This window comes from Corvus kubaryi, unplaced genomic scaffold (assembly GCF_017639235.1).
Source record: "Corvus kubaryi isolate FWS band 111438036 unplaced genomic scaffold, C.kubaryi_AGA036_p1.0 37387, whole genome shotgun sequence".
Lineage (NCBI taxonomy): Eukaryota > Metazoa > Chordata > Aves > Passeriformes > Corvidae > Corvus > Corvus kubaryi.
The window spans coordinates 15,336,986-15,363,096 of NW_024581129.1; the positions used below are offsets into that span (position 1 = coordinate 15,336,986).

At 43.4% G+C, this 26,111-nt stretch overlaps 1 protein-coding gene across 10 annotated transcripts in view; it reads left to right on the plus strand.

Moving 5' to 3' along the window:
- Position 1: 1 nt before the first annotated feature.
- TBC1D24 (TBC1 domain family member 24) overlaps positions 2–26,111 on the plus strand; it is a 32,393-nt gene continuing 6,283 nt past the window's right edge. The window contains exons 1-10 of one of the 10 annotated variants that reach the window (XM_042036967.1): positions 28–55; positions 3,978–4,038; positions 5,821–5,884; positions 8,281–8,350; positions 11,697–11,930; positions 13,813–14,847; positions 17,052–17,069; positions 21,434–21,592; positions 22,544–22,607; positions 24,562–24,657. In XM_042036967.1, coding sequence (XP_041892901.1) covers positions 13,889–14,847; positions 17,052–17,069; positions 21,434–21,592; positions 22,544–22,607; positions 24,562–24,657 — 1,296 coding nt within the window. In that variant the 5' untranslated portion in view covers positions 28–55; positions 3,978–4,038; positions 5,821–5,884; ... (1 more) ...; positions 11,697–11,930; positions 13,813–13,888. Of the gene's footprint in view, positions 56–142; positions 1,262–3,977; positions 4,039–5,820; positions 5,885–8,280; positions 8,351–11,696; positions 11,931–13,812; positions 14,848–17,051; positions 17,070–21,433; positions 21,593–22,543; positions 22,608–24,561; positions 24,658–26,111 lie in introns of those variants that run through there. The other 9 variants (XM_042036961.1, XM_042036962.1, XM_042036971.1 and 6 more) reach the window with 9 other exon arrangements.

The following is a 26,111-nucleotide window of genomic DNA, read 5'->3' on the forward strand; positions in this document are numbered from 1 at the left end:
AGGGGCCGCTCGCGCCCCCGGTCCCGCCGGACGCGGCCCGGAGCGGCGGCGATCGGTGAGGCGGGGGGGAGGGTGGGGATGAGCGCGGCTCCGGGAGCCGACCGGGGCGGGTAGAGTTCGGTGTCGGGCGGTGACACCTCGGCGGCATCTCCCCGGCGAGCGGCCGGGAGGGACCCGGAGGGGCCGGCCCCGAGACCGGCCTTCGTCGGGCCCCCGTGGCTGGGCCGCGGGTCACTGGCCGGGCTCGTGTGAGACCGGGCGGCAGCTGCGGGGGAGGCTCGGGCGCGGCCCCAGCGTCCGTGTCTGTCCGTGGGCTCCAGAACGCAGGGCGGAACCTCCGGGGGTGTCGGTGACCGGAGAGCGGGCGCTGTCCCCTGGTCCCTGCGGCGAGCCGGCCGTGGGGGCTCTGGGCTGCGGCTGGGGCCGGTTCGGGGTGTGGGGAGGCTGGACGGTGTTTGTTTAAATGGCTTGTGCGTGCCTCGGGTGCCGGTCAGCGCCGAAGAGGATTCTCTGAGCGCTGGTGACGCTCGCCCCGACAGGCACAGTTTACACCCATTCTGCCAGCCCACCCCGCAAAGAGGCAGTGGATCGTCACAGCTCTCTAAAGCCAGCGCTGGTGTTCTGCAGCCTCTACCTTCCATGGTTTTGAAATTTCTATGATGAAAGTAGAATTTTGTTGTGAGTTTGTTTTCACGTTAGTCTTTCCAGCCCATCCTTCAGTGAAAATTGCTGGAATATTGGGGCTGGCGAAGCATTAGCCACCAAACACCAAATTTAGAGTGCTGGCTAGAACCTGCCAAAATGCTCCTCGGCCTCTCTGGGCCTGTGAACAAGCGAGCAATAGCCGGGTGGATGAGCATGCTCAGCTCATTCCGGTCCCGGGGCAGCAGGAGGGATGGCACCTCACAGGTGCTGTGTACTTGTGATGAGAGAAAAGTGGGACCTTCTCCTTCGAGCTGTACTATCTCAATCCTTGTATTTTTGTGTCCAAGTCCTACAAGAAGCTGGAGCATCTAAAAGCTTTTCTGGCTTACAGGAAATCCCAGTAGGATTTTCAGAGCGTCCAGGAGTACCCAGAGCACAGAAATAACATGGATCATATCTGGGGCACAGTATTACCAGAACTGGGAAGTCCCTGTTGTTGGAATGTCCTTCTTTCTGTAATCACTAGCTGTTAAACTGTTGCAAAAGACTTCTCCAAGATAGTTACTCAGGAACAGCAATGATAACTCGAATCCAAGGACTCCAGCAACATTTTATGGTAACTCTTTGCTCCTTCCAAGCAATACGTGATATTTATATCCTTTGTAACATTCAAGACAGCTGTGGATAGTACTGCACAATAATTATCTGTTGGGAATCCTTGTACTGAATGTCTTTTCTGTCATTAATATTTGAAAGTTTGCAGGTGTTCCTGTAGCCAGAAATTTTAACTCAAAGGAAAACAGCTTTCTCCCTGGGTTTGGTTTGGGTTTGTTTTTTTTTTTTGGGGGGGGGGGGTTGGGTTTTTTTGGGGCACGGGGGCGGTGGATGGGGTTTGTTTGTTTGAGGTTTTTTGGATTTTTTGCTGTTAATGATTAAGTGCCACCAAGTAAATGTTACTAGCAGGCTGTTTGTGGATCTGTCACATATTTAAGTACCTCTGTTCTTCCCGGCTCATTCCTTTTATTGTGACCTTTGTTTTCTCCCCTTGGTTGTATTTGCTTGTTTGTTCTGTGAACCTGAAATCTTTAAGGGCCTCCATCCACTGATCCCCCTGTTATTTGAACTGTAAAGAAAAATGGGGGAATAAAGCTATCCCTGTACTAAAATAACTGTCTGTATATTTAAGGCAAGCAAAGGAAACCAGTCCACGCTGCACGTGTGTCTCACCATCTCCAGCACCAAGGTTATTGCAATCTGATAATGCTGCCCTGGCATTTATTTAGGTCGTAAGTGGCTTTGCTGTAGTGCTGAAGCCATATCCAGTCAGTGACAAGCACATTATTGATAACAGACCATAAGTTAGGTCCTTGCTGTTCTTCTGGCTCTGTGGACTCCCCCCTGCCCTCTCTGTTAGGTTGGAGAGGCAGCTGGAACTGCTGCTGTTGGGCTGTGTGGCTGCGTGCTCACAGATAAGTTACCGCTCAAAATAGTTAAACTGTGTTAATGGTCTGAAAGAAAAACAGTTCCTTATATTCTGTCTGTACAGCCTGGAATTGGGACTAGAACCAAAGAACTACAATTTCTCTAAAATTCATTTGGGGATGCCTTTATTTTCAGGTATATTTGCAATAGTCTGACACAATTGCATGGGGTGTGTTGGCAGGTGCAGTGAGTTTTGTCACAGAAGTGGTATTCTTGAGCTATTTCCTGCTTTGGTATTTGACCAGACAGTCACCTGATACAAAAATAGATCTCTTTGCACTATAATTAATGATTGACTGGCTTGGAGTCCACATGTGTTGGTGGGAATATGTGCTGGTGAGGTCCAGTTCTGGACTCAAATGTTTTAAAATCTCTGATGTTAATATATGTGTATCTGTGGTATTCACACTCTTAGGCTTTAACATAACTCATTTGTTCTCCTCCTGCTTTAACTTCTGCAGTTAGGGAACAAGTGCCTGCGCTTTCAGACGTGTTGCAAAAGACCACGAGCTGTTGATTCCCACTGTCTTGGGAAGGAGACTCAGGAGAAATCTAGGAGACTGCGAGTGTCTGTGTTAAGGAGTGTGCTGAATGGTGCTTGGGGTGTAGGCAGCTACATCAGCACAGAACCACAGAGTGGTTTGGGTTGGAAGGGCCCTTAAGGCTCATCTCATTCCACCCCCTGCCATGGGCAGGGACACCTTCCACTATCCCAGGGTGCTCCAAGCCCCCTCCAACCTGGCCTTGGACACTTCTAGGGATGGAACAGCCACAGCTCCTCTGGACAACCTGTGCCAGGCCCTCCCCACCCTCAGAGTAAAGAATTTTGTCCCAATATCTAATCTAAACTTATTCTCTGTCCGTTTAAAACCCTTTCTCCTTCTCCTGATTATGTTGTCAAATAAGTGTAACTTTGGTGTGGCTGCCAAAATCCAACACTTCATTAGTTTGTTATGTTTTTATGGGGAAAACAACTTAAAGGAGAAATAATTTGTACACAAAGTTGTTGTAGTGACTGTGTTTCAGGAAACTTGTGCTGTGTTACTGCCAAATCTGCTAGGGTGACTATCAACCTTTGGAAAAGAAAAATAATGTTCAGATTAGTTTGAATTTTTCTACCTAATAGGACAAAGGCCAGATGCCAACTCTCAGCAAATCAGCTGTTCTAAGCCCATAGTCCACTGCATATCTTCAGAGTATAGTTGGGTTTGTTTCAGAACTGGGGATCTCAACACTGCAGAGCTGCAATTCTAAAATCACTTACCTGTGCAGCAAATACCCATTAGTCCCAGGAAGAGAGACACTTTCCAGAGATTGCCTATTTAATGCAGACTTTGTACATCCTGTATAGAATACGGGGAGCTAAAAGTATTTGTGACACAGCTGCCACAAGTAGTAATCCTGCTTGTGATTTTAGAGACTGAAATGAGTTGTTTATGCTGCAAGCACTTTAGTACTGTGGTTAATTAGCTGTTCTTCTCTTTGGTGAGGATATTTGTCCCCTTGTTTTCTATAGCACAGTTTCAGGTATGAAGGTTGGAAGCTGTGCATGCAGAGACCTTTTTTTTTTGAAGGTACGGAGGTCAGTGGTGCACCTGATGCATATCAGTGTTGCCCAGTGCATTGTTTAAAAAACAGTCTAATTTTTACAGATTGTTTTTCCCCTCACAAACAGGCCTAGCAGAAGGGAGTAAGTCATAAGAAGATCTGTACAATGACAAGTTCTAAGATGAGGATTAATAAAAGCACTTCAGTCTGGTTGGTGGAGGAGTTTTGGGGCTCTTTTTGCTGAATGTTTTTGTTTTGTAATATCTTCATTCTGTACAGAAAATGTTTCTTTTCTAATCTAGGCCCATGTGGAGACAGGATTCCTGCTCCTGCTTTATGTTTCAATATGCCTGTATCCTCCAGGTGAGAGACTTGGAATGCGTTGGCCAGTACAGTGCCACTGGAGAGAGGAGGAGGTGTGTCAGGTGTGTTAAATCCCTTCAAGTTTGCTCAGAACAAGCACATGGGTACAGAGCACCCTGAAGAGCAAAGCTTCCTGTAAATCCTGTGCCCTGGACCCTGAACTCTATAGCAGGTCCAGTCTCCCAAAGTTCTCTCCCAATAAGACTAGAAAATTAGCAATATACGCTAATAGTAAGATGATAAAGTTGGCAGCTGATATGTTATTATAAATGCCCTTTGATTTTGAAATCACTGTCAAAATAATGCAGGTCTAGTTTGGGATTCCACACTCATCAGCTTTTCACTATGAGGTGCTGTTTCTGTACCTTTGCTGCTGCACAGGAGTGTTTGTTGCTACTCTTATGCTTTTAATAGAGCATAAGTTTAGAAAGATGACAGAAATAAGTACCAAAATAAAGCAATGTGTTGTTCCAGTTCCCTGAACTGGAGCTGTTGGCTGAGCTTAGGTTCTCCTTTACTTGTAAAGTGTAGTTGGTGTCTGAGTATCTCCCCTGTGTAGGGTAATCTACACTTCATTTCAGGAAAGGGTAATCCATGACAGGGCGTACCAGATTACTGAAGTTTTTCTCCTGAGCAATGTCAGAAGAAAGGAGCAAAATCTGTAGGGTTTTGCAGAGCTGGAAGAAAATAGAACTCTGAGTAAAATGTCAGCTTTAATTTTTATATGCTCATCTTACTGTAAATTGAGTTTTGCTTTCCAAGAGAAAACTGTCTACTACTTAGTGTAGACAATAATGAAATAGTCTGAGATCATAAGATTTTCCTACCCTGTTTTTAGCTGCTGGCTGAATTATGGGAGCACAGATCTCCCCCGGAATAAACAAGTTGTAGGGATAACTGCTGGCATGAATAAAGTGTACATCTCCATTTACTTACTGCAGGGGCAAGGAGTGTGTGCAGTGATTTCCACATGCTCAGCAAAGATTAAGGATTTGTGTGCTCCATTACACCAGGGTTACTGCTTCATCCACCCATTTCCCAGTTTAGGTACCCCTTAAGCTCTCCAGCACTGCCCATTAAGGCTTTGTGTGTTCATGCATTGCACTGAGTAGGTCTTAAATCACTATAAACATGTCTTATCAGTTAATTTTACAGAAGAGTTAAACTGACATAAGTATCCACACTGATACTTGAACTGTTTTGACTAAATGGTCTTTTTGTTTTGTTTTAAAGATGACTTGGGGAATTGGGACATTGACTGGGTTCCTTAAGAGACTTTAAATGGCACTGTTCATATTTTGAACCTTTTGCAAGAGAGAATGTCCAGCAGTCATCTGTGTGGGTGTATTTTTGATAAATATTGATATTGTGAGGAAAATTAATTTGAGCATTAGTTTTTAAAAATGGGATATATATTTGTTATATTGTATATATACAACACGTACAGTGCGATGTTTATTTCGTGGATGTGTATATATATCTGAGTGGAAAATATATTTGTATTGGCAAGTTACTGCTGAGACTGATGAACTAATTCTGCTTGCACATCCCTTGAGCATCAAAGGCTTCCCTGGAGCCTGCAGATGAGGCTTCTGGTTCTACCTGGCCCGGCACAGCACATGCATTGTTAACTCCTGCATGGAAAAGGGCTACTATTTTGTGGAACAGATCGATACAAAACCCCACAGTTGCAGTATGATATAGGTCATGGCATGGACAGTGCTGAGGCTGTCCACTGGAGAGTGTGTGGGGCTTTGTAACACTTTGTGTCCCTCTCCACAGAGCAGCAGCTCCCACCCTCCTTCCCAGCGCACAGCGGTCTGAGCCGGGGCTGCCTCTTAGCTTGGTAAGGTATAGTCAGGCTGTGAGGGCTTTGGGACCTGCACTTGCTGCACTTGGAAGTGATGTGTTGAAGCAGCTTGGCCCAGGGTAGAAAATCCGTAGAGAAAACTCCCAGGCACACGGGTGTGACACTTAGTCACAAAAACTGGATAAGGAATAATCATGTACTGTGGGAACTGCTCAGGCAGTGGGAGGAGCAGGTGAAGGATGTGATGCTCTTCAGTCACTGACTGGCTTTGTCATGCTAATAAATCCATGGAACATTGCCGTGGACTGGGAAAGGCTTCTTGGCAAACATCTCTCCTAGGGATGCCTTTTCCTGGTATCTCAGATTGGGTCTTCTGCTTGTAAAAATCTACCTGTGTTTCCATTCATGCTGTAAGCTGCTGTTCTGGACCTGAAGAAACTCTAAATGTGTAAGAAGTAAAACATAGCTGCATGTACCTGTAAAGTACATGTTCCTGCACCTTCTGGCTTAGATAAGAAGAAAATGAATAAATCAGTGTTTGACATAAACCAATGCAGACACTGTGTCTAAGAGGAGAACATATCAGCAACAGGTATTTAAATATGTTTTTCTGCCAGTAAATGTAGTGGAAAAGAATCTCAAGGTGATAGATGTCAAACTGACAGCATCCAGTGAGTGCAACAGAGAGGAAAAAGGGATTTGATGTGTGGCTTTGATACCATGTCACGTTTTTCACTGAGAGTCGACACTGTCTTTGGTTCTACATAGTTGACTGTACTCCCAGACAAAGTTATAAACTGAGGTGTTATGGGGAAGATAAAATAGTAAGACTGAAGCTTGTATGTTCAGAGTCAGAGTTTGCTGTTGAAGGGAGACATGTTTGTAGTTATTTCCAATTTTGCAACAAAGAGAAGAAGAAGAATTAGTACAACATGAAAGATTTTTTCAGTCTTATGGTTTGGAAGGACCAGAATGAAAACTCAGACATACAAATACGATCAATACAAATTGTGTTGATTTTTTGCACTACTTTGACAGATATGTTTTTTTAATGGATCATTTTTTAATGCATCATGTAAAATAGTTTTGCAAGTTACGTGCAGTTTTCCTTTGGTCTGGAGGGAAAAAAGGTAGGAATTACCCTCTGTTTAATTTTAATGTTTGTTTGTTGTGTGTTTTTATGATGTAGGCAGGAGGGAAAGTTACTGACTTATGGCTTTGATACCATTTACCTCCAGTATCCTCTTACAATGCTCTGCTCTTTAGCGTTTTTGAACCTTTGTGGAGCCATTAACCATTTCTTTCCTCTTACATTTTTTTCAACAAAAGTGTGTTGTGTTTTTCCCCAGACCTTTCTCTTGTTTGGTTCTGTGTGTTTACCTTGTACCTTTTTGGTATCTTACTGCTCACAGTGTCCACAGGGACTGGACACCAGAAGTGCTTGTGTCATCCCAACCCACAGGTGGGAAGGAGGGAATGCTTTATATTGAAGTGCTTGCAGCTATGAGGTATATTTAAATTAGATATTAGGAAGAAGTTATTTTCTCCGATGGTAGTGAGGGCCTGGCACAGGCTGCCCAGAGAAGCACTGGCTGCCCCATCCCTGGAAGTGTTCAAGGCCAGGTTGGACGAGGCTTGGAGCAGCCTGGGCCAGTGGAAAGTGTCCCTGCCCGTGGCAGGGGTGCTAGCATGAGATGATCTCTAAGATCTCTTCTAACCCAAACTGTTCCATTATTCTATGGCATATGCATTCTCCTAAATATAAGCTGCAGTGAGGAACTGCTGTGTGTCTAAATGTGTGTCTGAACTTTAGACTGTAATAAAGTGCACAAAAAATTAATTACAGATAAAGACTGTTTAAGAAGGTGATAGTACATTCCTAAGAAAGAAAATGTGGGATTCTAGGACAAACCCTCTGTTGTGGTGCTTCATATGCAGTGGTGATATCCCAAGAGAAATCATCTAAATGCCTAAAAGTATTTGCCCTGCAGAGAGCTCTGATGTCAGGTCTCTATCAGTTACTTGGGAAATTGAGAGGTTTCTAGACTTTGTCCTAAAAGCATATCAAAACCCAGCAGGAAACATCTAATAATCTGCTGTCACACTACAGCTAAACTTGTAATAGAACACTGTCAGGAATTTTATTGTGGTGCCCAGCCTGTACTGTACAGAGTGCCCAGGGCAGGCACATCACAGAGATCGAACTGCATTTAAGCACATTGAAGCAATCCATCGAGCTCTGTGTACTCTGCTGGAAGGGATCATCGCTCCACAGTGCAGCCACAATGCAGTGCTCCCAAAGACTCTGTGCATGAGATGAGCTGGTTGCTTTCTAATGCTAAATGGAGTGTTTAATTCAAGCTCTGAAACACATCTGCCCCAGGGAGGGGTGGCAAACTGTACAAGTGACAAACTGTGCTTCTGATCAGCAGGTGCAGGGGGAACAGTGATGTCCAGTCTTGTTTCCAGATCCATGCAGCAGAGATGTCAAGGTGTGCTGCTGTGAGTCTGGGCTTGGGAAAGCTGCAGGATGCACTGAAGTACTGGGGGAGGAGAGGGGAGCTTCCTGACAGTTGTCTTTTGTTCTGCAGTCACTGCGACCTTGCTATGTTGCTTTGTGCTTCTTTCAGACTTCCCTTTAGGAGGCAAACATCTCAGAGGTGATTGAGTATTCCTCAAGGATGGAATTCATCTGCTCATATTTTTGCGGTTCATTTCCTCTTACTGGGAAAAGGACTACTAGCCAGCAGTCTTGAGGAAGCAGTTCTCATTATCTCTTCATGTGCTTTCTGCATGGATTAGTTTAACAAGGTTATGAAAAAGAGTAAATTGGAGTCTTTTCCACGCCTACAACACTGCTCAGAAATTTAAACACCAAATGGTGTGCTGCAGGTCTGGAGGACTACATTGGTCTTGATTTGCAGGGCAGCATAAGGGAATATTTGCTTTCTGTTAGCACCTTATAAAAATGCCCGCCAAAATGTTGGTTGTCAGTATCTAACTGTATCTGTAAACAGCAAAGAGCTGAATCCAAGGTGGTGTGGTTGCCCATGCACAAGATGAAAAACATCATTTTCAAAATTTGGTAGTTCCTGTTATAGAGCAGCTGCAGTAGATTAAATGAAGTGTTTTAGTAAGCTTTTAAAATGTAGCCAGACTTTCAGAACACAAAGTTGCAAGAATACCTAAATGGAATAGGGAACAAGGATCTGATTAATTATAGCTTGGGTTTTTTAGGACACTCTCTTTTGTTTATTAAAAGCAGTATCAAATAATGTAATCTCAGGCTTTAACCAAAGTTGAAATTTATTTTAAAGAAGTTTAGACTGTAAATATTTCACTGTTGTGGACTATTCCATGTATTCTCAATTTGAAAGAAATAATTACCCTCTGCGTTAGTTGTAGTTCAGATATTTCAGTTTGTTAGTTCCTGCATTTTGGAAAGAAAAACAAACAAACCCCTTTAATAATAAAATAATTATTCTAAATTATAAAATTATTGAAGTTGCCCTCAGCCTTGTTATCTTTAGAAAAATTGTAACCTTGTATTCCCCATACAGAAAGTAAGTAATAATTCAAATCTTTTTTTCTGCTGATGTGTTTTTAGACACTTTCAAAGAATTTTTTTTCACAGGCAGTATGGGAATTTGCCTGTCATGCTTGGCTTCACTGCTGTGTATTTTATACAGATTCAGACAGCTTTCAGCAGTCTTCTAAAAGCAGTCCAAAAGACAATGGGAAGAGCTAAGGGAATGAAATGAAAATGTGGCTAGACTAGCAAGCTAAATATTTCCTGAAAATTCAGTCACTGACTTGAAATCCTGCTGGTTACTGTGGTCCTTGCTTGGTTTGAATTGTAATGATTGCTTGCCTGCTTCAGAGTTTAAATTTAACCTTGAAAAAGCTTTTGCCTGTGCTGCAGCCATTGTTGGCAGATCCTCAGTATGCATTTTTCTAGTTCTACTTCTCACTTGTGTACTTGCTTTTTTTTTTTTTTTAATATTACACTTACTCAAAGAGCTCCATTATAAGCTAATAAATCTAACAATCTACAGTTTTGGGGCAGGTACTAAGAAAAAAGCTCTTTCTCCTGGTTCTGTTCTTTTGTGTTAATTCCTGTTTTTTTAAGAAGTCATTCTGATCAGAAAGGATAATGACTGCTTACCCTTAGTACAGAACTTTAAAGCTTTGTGGCTGCTCAGAGAAGCTGTGGCTGCCCCTGGATCCCTGGAAGTGTCCAGGGCCAGGTTGGATGGGGCTTGGAGCAACCTGGGCTAGTGGAAGGCAGGGGGTGGAATGAGAGGGACTTTAAAGTCCCTTCCAACCCAAAACGTTCTGTGATTCCATGGTTGTTATGAATAATGTTTTGGTGGGGTTTTTTTGGTTTGTTTGTTTTTGGGGTTTTTTTTGCTAGTTATTACAATGCCCTTATGATCCTGTGCTAACACGTACTAGACCTCATTTCAGTTCTGTGCAGTTCAGTTGCTCATGTTGTCCCCATCTCCAGTTAGAGGATGTTTATCATAACATGATGCTGACTTCTCTAAAGCAGGAAGGAAAGAGGTTTGCTGCAGTAAGGGTTTGGAAATGAGTCTCTCTGCCTGCCTATAGCCTATATCTTTATACAGACATTCATTCTGAAATGTTTTTTCTCTTCTACCTGCCTTACCTCGCTTTTATATGGAGGGGTAAGCAAGGTAGTTTAGGTGAGTATGGGACTTCGTGACACAACTGCACTCTCACACAGCCATCTTCTAGTTTTACTCCCTAACTGAAACTCCAGCCTCCCTCCAAACACAAGTCTGTACTGCCTGCCTGCTTGCTTCCTTGTGCTGGGAGGGATGGGCAGGAGACAGCCCTGACCCCCTGGCTCTTGACTGCTGAGGGTGAGACATCTGTCTCCTCTTCCCAGCAGCCCAAAGTTAAATATTGCTCTTTACACAATTGCCAGAAGAGAGAGAACTTGCCCCATAGGAGGGAGGCAGGAAGATTCAGAAAGAGTTGAGGAGGAGATGAAGGCTGGCTGGAATTTTCCTGAGATTTCTTGGGCTCTTCTCCTTTGGCAAGTAAATCCTCCCTGTTGGAGGCCTGCTGGCTTACAGTAGCTGCTGGCACGGTATCAGGAGCTATGCACCATTGCACTGAAGCACACAAGTTCTGTTGGTTTTGCAGGCACAGTTAAGAGCTGGTCATGCTCTGGCAGCCCTGACGATGCCCAATTGCTTTGCTGTCACTTTTTATTGCAGCATCTAGAGCTGTGAAAAGCATAAGCAGCCAGACCTACTTGCAGACCCCACAGATTTATCCCAGCCAAAATACATATAAAACTGTGAGCTCAGATGAAAACTTCTGGCAGTCTGACTACCATCCTCTAGCCATGGATTTCAGTGAGCTTCAGGAGCACATATTCATCAAATTCATTAGTTTCTGGAATGGGCAGTAATTGCTAGAGTGAAAAATGTGTTTGATGCAGCCTGTAAATATGCCTGTGTATCTTAGAAAATAAGACAAGAGAAGAAAGTTTACAGGGAAAAAAAAAAAAAGACAGCCAAGGTGAATCTGGGCATCTTAGAAGTTGTCTTGTATGATGAACATTTTGCCTAACCCTCCTTAATATAAACCTAAGCAGCTCCTAAGGGATGATGGCAGAAGGTGGAAGTGTGCTGGAGACTCCAGCAAGCACTAGTGATAGTTTCTAGTGATAGTTTCCATGCTGAAGTCTCCAGGAGCAGAATGGTTCATCTCCCTGTGCTTTTGCTACTGCAAAGTAGGATTAAATTTCTCTTCTACAAAAAGACCTTATTCTAGGATTTGAATTAAAAATAATGAGTGTTTCTGTGATTCCCAGGTGGAGAATTACAGAAAAATGTTAACTTCCCTGGAGCTGACGTTGGCTCTGCGATGGACTGGTGTCCTGCTGTTACTGGATCTCCAGGAAACACATGCTGAGCTCACACTGAGACCCCACAGCTGAACATAAGATATCTCACTTTCAGAACTGGAGCCAGGACAATGTGTTGCCTCCCTTAATTAGAGTCTGAGAATTAGTTTCAGATGTGGAAAAATGCAACAAAAAGAAATGGTGAGCATTTCTGTATCATTCTTACACTTACCATCACATCAAGAAAGATGATCCAAAACCAGTCTTCTTTTTATAAAAAAATCCTGAATTAAATATGGTAGAGAAAAGCCATCCAAAAGTCTTCTCTGAAAGGCTCCTGTATGTTGCTGCCAAACTTTTAAAAGAGGAGTTAAATTTGGGACTTTCAGCATGTGATTCTGAAATACCCAGGTTAGCATTTACTCAGAATCTAAAACTGTCTGGATTAAATATACAGCTGCTTCAGGCAAAATGCTTTATTTACTTTCTTATGGTGAAGCTATGAGGATGAGATCCTGTCTTGATGGTATATCTACCTTAGGAGTTTCAAATCATTTTAAAGCACCTGATTTATGGAAGACCATGCTGATAAAAGTCAAGTTCCATGCATTTTTCAGTCCGTCAATACAGGAATGCCTAAGGGTTCTTTGGAAGCCTTTCAGTAAATATTTTCATTGACTTAACCTTGCTATATAATGTCTTAATTGGACAAAACAGTTTTATAGGCCTGTTGCATTTTATAGGGGCTGTCTGGCTTTGCAGAGTGTGCAGCATTCACAGCCGTGTTCCCAGCTTCAGTTCAACACTGTGGGCACATGGGCAGAGGTTCCAGCTCTGGGCAGACCTGCTGCAATAGTGGAATTTATTGTGTGTCCCCTTCTGGCTTTGCACTGACTGATTAAAGCCAGTTTGGATATGGCCTTTAGTGGTCACAGCAACACTCTCTGCTGTGACACAGGTGTGCTGTGAACCTGGAGCCAGCTGGTAGATCAGGTAAACATGGTATGAGGCGCTAGAGGCCAGAACCTGATGATTCAGCTCCTAGTGCTGTCACAAAGATGTCTGTGGCATCTCCAATGGGAGAGCTGTTGTGTGCCTGTGTGACAGGGCATGGCCAGCATCCAGAGCAGCACTTAGAAAATGTAAGTGCTTTAATGAAGGTGTTTGAAGCTGACTTGACCCTGTACTGCAGTCAGGAAGCAGAGTTTTGTCCTGTACAAGTGTCTCTTCTGGTACTAGCAATGATCTGGCTGACTGTACAGCTGCACACAGAGTCACTGAGGTTGGAAAAGACCTCCAAGATTGAGTCCAACCTTTGACCAATCACCACCTTGTCAACTAGACCACAGCACTAATGTTACATCCAGTCATTTCTTGAACACTTCCAGGGATATTTCTTGAACGCTGTTCAGGGACAGTGACTCCACCACCTCCGTGGGCAGCCTATTCCAATGTCTGACCACCCTTTCCATGAAGAAGTCTTACTTATCCAATGAAAAAGAAAAATTGTACCAGATTAACAAGCTAATCTCAGTGACTGTGTGGTCACACAAGTGCTAGTACCAGCACAAAGAAATTACTGAGAGGACATGGCTGTGGTTAGTAGGAGCACAGTATCTCTTCTCACTGGCTGCACAGTCTCAGAGCAGCATACACTACTTGTGAGACTGCATCTCTAGTACAAGTTTCACCTATACTTCCCCAGAGAATTGCAAAGAGAGATTGCAAATTGAACATACTTTGCAATATATCTTTTTGCGGTGGGAGTCTTCTGTTCTCTTAAGTGAGATGTTAACGTAAAGGTCCATGCCTCAGCTTGGGCTTTCAGTTAGGGAAATTAATTTTCTGGGGAGATGTCCTCAGGATCAGCCTCTGGGCTGGCCTTTGATCAATTACTGCAGTAGGAGTTACTGACAGAATGGAAGAAAAGTTTGGCTGAAAAATAAAAAGGCATCTTTAACTTTCTTTGCTTTAGAAAACAGTTTTGCCATTGCAGGAACAAGTATGTACATATGTGTGTTCATAAAGAAAATAAGAGATTATCTGTTACTCAAACCTCTGGTTTTCAAATTTCCTTTTGCAGAAAATTCCAAGAGTCTGTCAATGACTAACTAAGGTCTCTGTTCTCATGATTTATGTGATTTGCTTCTCCTGGAGCCATGGATGAATACAGCCGCTTTGTGGACTGGGACAAAATGGATGTAAGTGCCCAGAGCCAGGATACAAAAGAGCTCACCTGCACGGACTTCCACGAGCTCAAGCAGCTGGCCCGGCAGGGCTATTGGGCCAAAAACCACTCTCTGAGAGCCAAAGTGTACCACAAACTCATCAGCAATATCCCATGCCGCACAGTGACCCCAGATGCAAACGTGTACCGGGACATCGTGGTGAAGATCATAGGAAAACGCAGCAGCAGCTCCCTTCCACTGCCGGAGTTCGTGGACAACAGCCTGATCCCCACGTACTGCCTGAACGCCGAGGGCATCGGGGCCGTGAGGAAAATCATTCTGTGCATCTCCAATCAGTTCCCGGACATCTCGTTCTGCCCCGCGCTGCCCTCGGTGATCGCGCTGCTCCTGCACTACAGCAAGGACGAGGCCGAGTGCTTCGAGCAGGTCTGTCGCATCCTGGCTTGCAACGACCCATCCAAGCGGCTCATCGACCAGACCTTCCTGGCCTTCGAGTCCTCCTGCATGACCTTTGGGGACCTGGTGAACAAGTACTGCCAGGCAGCCCACAAGCTGATGGTGGCCGTGTCCGAAGACGTGCTGGAGGTGTATTCGGACTGGCAGCGGTGGCTCTTCGGAGAGCTGCCCATGGCATACATCGCACGGGTCTTCGACGTCTTCCTGGTGGAAGGGTACAAAGTTCTCTATCGTGTCGCACTGGCTCTTCTGAAATTCTTTCATAAAGTCAGAGCTGGGCAGCCCATGGAGTCTGACAGCATCCAGCAGGACATTCGAGCCTTCGTGAGGGACATCGCCAAGTCGGTGTCCCCGGAGAGGCTCCTGGAAAAGGCCTTTGCTATCCGCCTTTTCTCCCGGAAGGAGATCCAACTCCTGCAGATGGCCAACGAGAAGGCTTTGCAGCAGAAGGGCATCACGGTCAAACAGAAAAGGTAGGACTCAGCACAGGTAACCTGAGCAATCTCCCGAGTTTTCCCAGTGTGTGGAGCAGTCAGGCAGCCCTGGGTGACTGGTGGGGAAGCTCCACTGGTGCGTGCTGGTGTCTGCTGATGCATTTTCTCTGCAGGAAAACTCAGCAGCTCCAAACTCAAGCATTGCTGGGATTGTAATGGGAAGTGTAACTGAAGAGTTATGATACAAGAGGAACAGAAGTTTCTTGCAGCATGTTCAGTATTGAATTTATGCAAGTATATATTAATTACAAGTGTTAAATCTCAAAAGTGTGTTTCATAAGCAGGTTTTAAACTAAAAGGCGTTTTAGCAAAGTTGGAAAAAACACTGATAAATTACTTGGAAGAAACACACCCAAATAAATGTGAAAATTGATTCTTAAATATGATAGTATTTGTATAAAATGTCAATTTGATGCTGCCCAGTACTGTGAATTCAGCAGTTTCTTTAGTGTAAGGCACTCTCACAACTGGAAACATTTTGGCTGACTGAGGAGCTGTTTTAACCGAGCAAGGAAGAAATAAGTCTTATTTACAGGTTACTTTTTAAATTAGACTGCAAGCCTCCTGGAAGTCAAGTGTATAGTACTCACAGGTAGGAGTTAACCTGTTTTGGGACAGGTTCATGTGCTATTAGAAAAAAATAATTTTGAAAGAACCGTGGAAAAGAAGAGTGACTATACGGATCCAAGAAACTGTTCTGGAATCACAAGCTCTTCTCAGAAGTAAGGGGAGGAAGAACCAGCTCTGAAACCAGTGAATGAAATCCTGCTCTGATGTGACAGTAAAAGTCATACTAATAAAAAACTTAGCTGAAAAGCCTCTTGATGGATATAGAAAAGGCAGCAGTGTATTAATCTGAACAAAATTAGCATCTTGGCAAGTGCAAATGTATGTGCAGGTAAGTGGTGCATGTTCTGTTTTTCCAGAGGCCTCTGACAGCAGAAAACTTCTCCCAACTATTTTTGAACTCTTAAGTTTAAGTGTTGGACAGTTTTATGAACTGCCCTGCCCTCTGAAGAGAGGTGACTTCTAAAAGTCCCCTGGGTCAGGGAGTGTGATATCTAGAACCTGATATTCTAGAGGCACAATCTCATTTTCTCTAAATCTCCACTGATGTAGTAGGATCTTCCAGCCAACTGCAGAGTTAGTTAGAGTAGTTGCAAACAGATACCTTTGCATGGCATGGCAATACATACTCAGTACATTTCAGCCTAAAAGATAACATAAATGTTAGCTCAACCTCCCTCATGTGTCTACGTACATGTAAAGATCCCCCTGGTCTCTTCCAAGGGTTAATTTTTTAGACTCACAGCTTGGTTTACAATCGGTTTCAGCATTTTCTTGTCAGTCTCAAATATTTCAAGGCCTTTAGCCACTGGATTGCCACACTGGGGACAGTTCATATCATTGTATTTGAGACTTGTAACAAAATATTGACTCCCCCATTGTGTCTTTTCTTCCTGTTAGGAAGTTCAGGAGAGTTGTAATATCCTGAGTATATTCTTTAAAACAGAATGAGAGCTTTAAATAAAAATAAAATTTAAAAAATAATTTAAATCTACCAAAAAAAAAAGAAAATATAGATCAACCAACCACAGACACTCCACAAGCTCCTGCTGTGTTAAATGTTGCAGAGAAATTCTCACTCACAACAGTGATACTTTCAAGGCAAAATACAGTAATATACCCAAATAAAGCCAGTAGTTACTTCTATGCCAGCAGAGCTGCTACTGAAAACATTTCATCCTCTCTTGGCTACCTTTGTAAACCCACTGAAATTTCTCAGTGTCCCCAGGTATGGTGCTGCTGGGAGCTTGGCTCTGTTTGGGTCCCAGTTTGGGCAGATGGAAGGGCAGGAGAAGTGAGCAGTTCTCCAGGGCTCCATGGGGTGCCAGTGAGTTCTCTTCTCCAGCTGTGTTTGGCCTGTGCAAGAAGAAGATAATTTATTTTCCCATCACATAACAAAAAAGGGGGAAAATAGAAATAGAAATGTTTTAACCTGTCTGATTGTTTTTTAGTGCTTGGTGACTCAAATCAAACCTTGCTTTGTTTCTCTCCAGGCTTCTTTCACTCACTTTGTCATGGATGTAAGAAGTCACTGATCTTTTCTATCTTTTTTGTCTTTCTCCTTGTACGTTCTCCTTCTGTCCATTCCATCTCCACCGCACCCCTCCTGTTTGCAGTCTTGCACCTCCCAAAAGGTAGGTTAAAACACTTGAGTCTTTGCACTTTGCTTATTTCTGCTGTCTTTGGCTTGTTATTTTGTCCAAGGCCGTCACATATTCCTAACACTGGGGCAGGAGAAGCAGAGCAGCAATCAGAGCACCCAGTTGCTGTGCCACATCTCCTGAATACCCTCCTGCAAAGTTAGTTCACAGCACCTGCAAAGCTGTAAGAGAAGGGATAGTGGGCCCAAGGAGTCAGCACAGCACTTCAGACAGCAATACACCTGTGTTTTCCAGAGTGGGAAAGAGTACTGTACATGGTGGGATTATGGTTATGGCTATAAAGGGCCATTACAATAAGAGTCCTTTCTACTCTGGAAGAAAAAGTGTAATTTTTTTAAAACATCTGAAATAGCAGCTCAGAAGAGCTGTTAGGTATCATCCCACATCCAAACCTGGTATATGCTGTTGCATTAGATGTGAAACAGTCAACCTTTTATCTTCTTCGGCAGCTTTCTGCAGTTAATTGGAAAGAATTTGGACTGATCCCAACTTGGCACACTCCTAAAAGTGACCTGTCTCTATTCATAGTAGATTATATTTATTTTTAAGTAGGTAGGGTTTTTTTAGAATCGAGAAGACTCTTTTTCTGTGTCAAGGAGGTCAGAGTTACTCAGCCATAGAGCATTAATGGTTAATGAAGTCGTTTATCAAGTCTTGGCCTGAAAAGTAAATCTTGAAGAACAAAACCCAGTGAGTGGATTGTGATACCTGATAAGCAGACAGCTTGGAAAGGGAAAGGCTGCCCTGTGAGTATTAAATACCACAGATGTTTGGGTTTGAATTCATGCCTTTGAGAATCCTCTGGCCTTGCTGCAGGTGCCCTGAGTTAACTTTAGTGAGTGATGCACACTAATATTTGTACTAATTTATAAAATCAAAGTTGGAATTAACTTCCTCATGTTTTCATCTTTGAAAGAACATCTTAAGAGACTTGGCAAAGCATGTTTCATACCATAACTTCTGTGTTGAGGATTTTACCTCTAATAAATCAGCAGGCTCTTAATCCCAGTCAAGCAAATCTTCAGCATCTGTGTATTATTTTACTGCAGTTAGGTTGTTCTGAAAGCAGCAGAAAGCCTTGATTTATGCTAGGAAGCAGTTTGGGTTTGAGGGGACTTAGGAGATGCAGGGTGTCTGTTGACACTGATCTGGACACAGGATTAGGTTTCAGGCTTATATACCATAAATTACTTATATTGCTATTTATGACTGAAAAGGAAATCTCCTTTTACCACACAGTTATGCCCTCACTGAAATTATGATGGATTTTAAAGATGATGCATCTCCTCTAAGATTTGACCCAAGCCAGAGAAGAGCAGGAAGGTGTAATTCAATGAGTAGTCTTTGGAGTTGGGTATTTGTTGTTTTTTGAATAATACAGGGCACATTCACTGTGGCAGCTGCTGCTGCATGTCCCCAGCCTTGGCTTTACCTTTGGGAACTTTGAGGTCTCTGAAGCACATTGTATTAATGATATAGCTGGAAAAACAACGTTCCTGTGAAATTAGCAAATGCTGCTTTGTTAAACATTAATTGTGCTGGTTTTCAAATCTAATTTCTTGGAATAATAGCAGTTGAACAAGTCTTTCCAACATCAGCAATCATGAGAAAGTTGTCATGCTGATCCCGGTAACTGAGGAAAACACTAATGCAGGGTAAAATCTTCTGAATTTGTTCAGTTCTAGTGGTACACTTTAATGCTGTCCAAATTTACTGTTCTCTCAAGCTACAGTGTTTTCACAGATGACCCTGAAAGGAGTGGAGTGTGAAGGCTAAACTTAATTTTTCTCAATGAATATAAACCAAAACATTTGGATTTTTTCTTAGCCCGCTCAGGTTCTGTTCATTTTCACTAATTTACTACTTTGAGAAGCAACTGCCAAACTGAAGGAGATGATTTTCAGTGTCATTAGAGAAATACTGTCAAAAATAAGAGAATTAATACAGATTAGATATTTGTAACTAGTTGCAATTTTCTGGAATCCCCCCCAAAAAGTTATATTTTTGCTCAGCAGTGTGGAGTTTGGTTTAATAGGTGCAGGCTGTGTGTGGACACTTCTCAACACAGGGTCAGGTTTCGGTCTCAACCATGTGCAACTGTGATTTGTTACTGGGAAATAGCAGGTCATTTTGTTTCACATTCTTTGGCCACGTTCTTTGGTTTAACTAGAGGGTACCATTAAATATAAAATGATTTACCATGATATTCAAAGGGCAGGACCTGTATGCCTGGTTCAGTTTTAAATGGCCAATACAGTGGTAAATGCTTTCTAGTAAATTAGAAAGATCTGTTTGAAAAGGTGATATTCTATCTGCATGGAAGAGTTGTGGAAAGTCACAGAGCACTGAAAGGGATGTGTTCAGAATGCTGCTGAACACAGGCTTTGAGTGGGGTTTGGGTAGGAGAGGCTGTAAATCAGCAGTTCAGAGTAGCCAGGAGAAGGAACAAAGGCAAAAGCAAAGATACCCTGAGTGTGAGAGCCTTTTAGAAAAAAGAACTGAAGTTTAGTTGCCCAAACAGCTCACAGAAGTGTGAAAAATGTACAGACCAGGTATGCAAATAATTCTGAGGCTTGCTTGAAGTGTAAATTTAAATCTGTTTTGATGTTCATTATTAACTCTTAGCCTATTTATCATCATTGCTTTTCCACTGGAAATTCATTCTAATAAACAGTTGACTGCCCTGAATATTTTTTAATTCCTTAAGTGTGGGGTGGGGGGAAAAAATCTTAATTTCTGCTGGACTGAAACCAAGGCTTTGTCTCTCAGCTCTGTTCTGTAGTGACACCAGTTTTAGCTGCAGACCTGACAGAACACAGAGGGTGAGACCTAAAGTAAGATTCTGGACATGGGGGTTCAAGGCTTGGCTCATGCTTTGTTTCAATGGATCTCTCCTTTGCCTCAGATTGATGTGTTTAAAAGTACAAATAATTTCCCTAGTCAGTGATACTGTAAGTTTTAAAACCCATAAATTGTTACAGCTTGCTTAAATAGAAGTTCCCACAGAAGTTCCTTGCATTAAATAATGCAGGGTAGCAATGCAAAGACTGATTTCATTCATTTGGCTAAAAGAAGCAGTAATTTTAGTAGTTTTTTGAAATGACCTAAGGAGTCATTTCATTCGAAATGCTGACACTAAGGCACCTCCAGTGAACTCCAGAAAGCAGTTCCCAGTGTCTCCAAGCAAGCGCTGCTCTGCAGCACGGTGCAAATGCTGCTGATTTTTTGGTACTAGGAGCATGAAAAATTAAAAAGTTATATATTTTGTGTGTTTTAAGGAGTGAGTTAAGCTATCCAGATCCAGTATTGATCATGAAACTGAGAGAAAAGAAATGTGTAATTGTCAAAAAAAACCCATCAGAAATAGGCAAATACTTGCACTCAAACCCTTGCATGCAGAGCAAAGTGCTAAAGCTTTATTTAACACCTGGCTGCCCAGTAATTCAGTGGCTTGTGTAAATTCTGTGTCCTTGGCTGTCACCATTGCATTTTAAGCATTTAACATAGACTGTGGAACATTTAATTAACATTTAATCCCCAGGCTCTGGATTTGTGTGCTTGTTTGATCTGAGAAATGAAGGCTGGTTAAGATGGTGGTAATTGTTACCTTCAAGTGTTTAAAAGCCGTGAATCAATCCTTGTAACTGTATCAGACCCTTCTGGGGGATACAGGGATTTCCTTCCCAGTATCAGTGTCTAGCATTCCTTAATGTTTTCAGGCTATCTGTAACCATGATCCCAAGAACATTTGTGGTTCTTAATGAAGTGGAAGTCATTGGTAATGACATGTTTCTAAGAGGTGGAACGTCTCAAAAGCTTCAAATATTTGCCTTGGATTAAAATTTCTTACCCTGGTGATACTGATCCCTCTAAAGTTTCTGAGGGGTTTAGGAATTCTCTAATCCCATGATACGGGCAGGACTTCAGAGGTAGAAAAAATACTACCCCTTCTTCTCAGGTCTTGGCTGTTTGTTTAGGTGTTCTCTGTCCTTAAATACAAGTGCCAGTGAGACTGTAACAAACAGCAAATACAAGGCCATGGTCATTTTTAGTGACTCAGTGTTGTGTCCTCTGTGTGTAAAGGTGCAAGCCACAGCTGCCATACAGAGGAACAGGTATTTCAGTCAAGCCAGATCTCTGCCCCTGAGTATGATGTTAAATTGCAGTAGTTTATTACCTTCACTAGGTCATGGCCGTCTAATCCCGTGGGCTGGAGCTTTGACCAATAATTTATCTACTGGAGCCTGTTAGTGTTCAGCTGCCTTCTCATGTTTCAGTTCTGTAATCCAAAACTTGTTAAATTACTGCTTCTCAATGTTTTGTATTGTATTTCTCAGGCAGAATGTGCACTTGGCAGTTCATGCTGAGAACTTCAAGTCAGAAATTGTCAGTGTGAAGGAGATGCGGGATATCTGGTCGTGGATCCCAGAGCGATTTGCCCTGTGCCAGCCCCTCCTGCTTTTCACCACCTTGGAACATGGCTGTAGTCTGAGCAGGTAAGGAAAACCTTCCTCTCTCTTCTCTGCTGTAGGGCAGAAAGGAGCAACTGGTGAAGTGTTTGCTGGATTGACAAAAAGGACATGCTTAGTCAGAACTTGATCTGAAGAATATGATTAACGCTGGAATATAAATGTGACAAATTCCTGTTGCTTACAGTATTTGACTGAGATATTTCATATGCCAGAATATTTTAAACTGTTCAAGATCAATTGGAAAAGTCAAACTTGGATCAGTTCACAGATTCTGCTGGTCTGAGTCTGGTTCTTTAAGGGTTTGAATGGTTTAACTCAGTGGCTGCTCTGCAGGCGCTTTTGATAGATAAACACATTCAAATTGGTGCAAGGAGGAAGAGAGCTGGAAACTGGAAATTACCTATGTGTCTGATTGGTTTGATTTTTTAAGTGAGATAAACTAGATATGAGTTGTCCTGGCACTTGGTACAGAAGACTATAACCCTGTAACTCCTAATAATGACTGTGCCATCAGCAGCTGAGGTGCTGAGGCTGGGAGTGACCTGCTCTCCCAGCCTCATGTGCCTATGAGGAAGAGCAAAAGGAAGCAAAGAGAATGCATCCCGGTTAATTTCCATGAACACCTAAAGCCCTTCAGACACAGGCATCAGTCCTCTAGGTTGTTTCACAATCCTTTAGGTTGTTTTAATTCAAAATGCTGTAAAATGCTGCAGTCGATCTAGGTAAGCTTCTAGTTATTCTTCAGACATAAACTGTACAGGGGACTGGGTAGAGAACAACTGCTTAATAGTATTCATTTACACTCAGCTGTATTATTTACATGGACTGTATAAAGTATTTGCAGGAATATTCTTAGTCTTCAGATGTTTTTTGCCATGGCATCAGTTGGAGGAGGAGGTGGTGCCTGACATGATGAGGAAAGGAGCTGCAGCTGGTGGCAGTCAAGTGCTCACTTGTTTGTGCTCTGCGCTTCAGGTTCTATTCCCACAGCGAGGGACATGAACCAACTCTGCTCCTCATCAAGACAACAGCAAAAGAGGTGAGTGAGGCAAAAGACAAGTGATTAAGTTGGGGTTTGGGCACTGTGTAATGCTGTATTACAACACACAGCTGTTTACAATAAAATGAATAAGCAAGGTTTGGCTTTGGTTTTTTAAGAACCCATGCTTTAAATTACTCTATTTGTTGGTTATAGGACTGTGCCTTCTTGGGTAGACCTTGCAAATCAGGTCTTGGTTAACTGCTTTTTCTCTTGCAAGTAGTGTGGAGTGATGGACTAGAGTAGCTCATTTTGCTCTTGGACAGACTGAAATGCAGAATCAGAGGGACAGAGTGGGAATTGTGCTAAAGTTATGATTCATAAAAGATATTTTCATTTTCTCAAGGACATGAGGAGAGAATGTAGCAGAATTTAAATGGTATGAGTAATGTTGAACTACATGATGTGAAAACAAAAGCCTTAGCTTCATCTCATTCTTGATTGGGAAAAAAATAAGCCAAGGAAGCTCTGAGAACCTGAGGAGGAGTGCACACAGGTGCCTTATTTCTGCTCCTGTAATGGTGGTGTTGTCTGTGCCACTGTACATGACTTCCAAATATTCTGTATATAACATTAAGCTGTTATTGCAGCCTGTGGGCTTTATTCCTGCCTGTGTCTCTGCAGGATGACTGTCCATGGATAAGCCCATTTCTACTCTTATTTACATCTACCTAATGCTCACCCTCCGGGCCATTTCATAGTTCTGTGGTTTCTGGCCATTCAGGCCTGTGTTGAGATGCCAGTGGCTTATAGAATGCCCCTGGTGTCTACAGGGTAGAGGGGGAACAATTATTTTGCTTCTTGTCTTGGAGCCTGTCAAAAGTCTGGCTTTATAAGGGATTCTGGTTTTTATAAGATGGTTTGTTTCTTACCCCTCTAAAAACATGTATTAGCCAAAAAAAAAAAAAAAAAAAGGAGAAAAATATGGGGAGTTTTGTTTCGTGCTTATGGATTTGGAGGGTTTTTGCAAAGGGTTGTTCATCCTTTATTCATATATCTATAGTTAACTTTTAGAATGAAGAAAATCTGCCTTCTGATTTTCTGCCTCTCATACCCATCAGGCACATCACATCAAATGGACTTCTGGGTCATTTAGATTTAATTCTAAATCTAAATTTAGATTTAAATCTAAATACAGATTTATCTATACAAAACAAATCTGATCTTCAGTAATTTTGTCCTAGGAGCTCTGCTTGTAATGCTCATGGAGGCTAATCAGCGAATGTACCTTAGAACAAATCTGTATAATCCTAATTGTTTTTCTCGTTTCTGTGGGAAAAAAAGCACAGATGCTTTCATCCCACTCTTGGAGCTTCATTGTTTCCTCTGTGTGCACTTGGCAGGGATGTGCATTGCTGGTAGCAAAAAGTTCTGTGCAAACAGAAGGCTCCAGAGACCAGCTCAGCCCTCGGAGGGTGCTTCTCCTTATTGGGAACTAGTGGCCCCTATGTGGTTTGAGTGGCTGCTCTAAATATCTGAGCTAGTTCAGCACTAGCTTAGCTAAGCTGGCTTTAACCTACACTTTGAAGTGTAAGAAAGCCACCAAGGGCACTGTTTGACCAAAAAGTGTTCAGGCAGAGGTGCTCATACTGTAGCTTGGGACAACACTGCTGCTTTGGATGCCAAAGTGAGGGAGTAGGAGTCAGGCTGTACAGGCCTGGAGTGATCTATGGTTTGGTACCTGGGGTCGTGTTAGAAAATTTCTCCCTTAAGGCATCAGCGGTATGAAATAATTTATGACACTCTTAGGATTTAGAGGTAACCACTGGTAGATTAAAGCAGTTTAAATCTGTCTTTAGATATAAGTACTTGTGCTGCTTTAATCTACTGATACAGAGACTCTGAAACTCAAACTAAACTTTAGCCTGCAGTGTTGGCCTCTGAAATGTCAGTGTCAGTGGGTTGAACACTCTTTCTCCTTCAATGGGAAGCCTGACTGTGCTTTCTGTGCCAGGTCTGTGGGGCTTACCTGTCCACTGACTGGAGCGAGCGCCGGCGAGGAGGGAACAAGCTGAGTTTCTTTGGAACTGGGGAGTGCTTTGTGTTTAGGGTGAGTAAAAATTTATTGTTGCTGCCCAGAACCAAGACAGAAACACTGTACTGGTTAACTTCCACTTAAAGAGGCTGGATTACATGCCTTCCTAGTTTATAAAGCTTCTTGAACTCTTAATATGGAGGAAAAGTTTTGCTTGTAAGTTTTCTGGTGGCTCTTTCTCCCCTTGCACAGAATATTTTCTTAAAAAATCATAGAATCATCAAGGTTGAAAAAGACCTTTAAGATCATGAGGTCCAATCACCAACGCAGCACTACGGTCATGTTCACTCTTCTGCCTCAAAGGCCTGGCCAGGCAGTGCTAACAATAAACAAACCATAATAACTCACAACTGTGGCTGAACCCAGCCCTTAATGACATTGTTCAATACTGCTTCAACACTGTGAAGAGCTTCACTGCTTCGTTCCCATGCTCCTAGGAGTGCCACATCCACACATTTTTTGAACACTTCTGAGGATGGTGTCATGGTTTGACACTGGCCAAATGCGACAAAGGCCGCTCACTCACCCTCCCCTGCTACAGCTGAGCAGAGGAGAGAAAATTTAAGGAAGGGTTCATGAGCTGAGATAAGGACTGGGAAAGAACACTCCAAAGGCAAAACAGGCTCAACTTAGAGGTACAAAGTATATTTATTACTAACAAAATCAGAGGAGGATAATGAGAAGTGAAATAAGCCCTTAAAACACCTTTTCCCCCTCCAACCCCTCCCTCCTTCCCACTGACAGCGGGTGGGGGGTTTGGTCAGTTCGTCACCCGAGGGTTTGTTCCGCTGCTCAGGGAGAGGAGTCCTTCCCCTGCTGCACCGTGGGGTCCCTTCCCACGGGAGACAGTTCTCCGTGAACTCCAACGTGAGAGTTGCCATCTCACGAGCAGCAGCTCCCTGCGACCTGCTGCACCCTGAGTCCCTCCCACGGGCAAACAGTCCTCCAGAAGTGCTGCACCGTGGGTGGGTCACTCTTCCACGGGGTGCAGTCCTCCGAGGCCAGGCTGCTCCAGCCTGGGAGCAGGGCCCTCTCTCTGCACCGGCTCTGCCCCTGGATCCCAGCCTCCTGCAGGCATCCACCCGCTCCGGCGTGGGCACCTCCCCCAGGGGCTGCGGGTGGATCTCTGCATCCCCCGGGGATCCCCAGGGGCTGCGGGTGGATCTCTGCATCCCCCGGGGATCCCCAGGGGCTGCAGGGGCACAGCTGCTCCACCATGGTCTCAGCACGGCCTGCAGAGGAATCTCAGCTTCAGCACCTGGAGCACCTCCTCCCCCTCCTTCGTTAGTACAGAGGTGTTACCATCATCTCTACCCGGCCCAGCCTTGGCCAGTGCCATGTCCATCTTCAGAGCCATCAGGGACTGACTGCTGGACATGGTGGAAGCTTCCAGCAGCTTCTCACAGAAGCCACCTCTGTGGCCCCCCTGCTACCCAAAACCAGCCGTGCAAAACCAATTCAGATGGTCA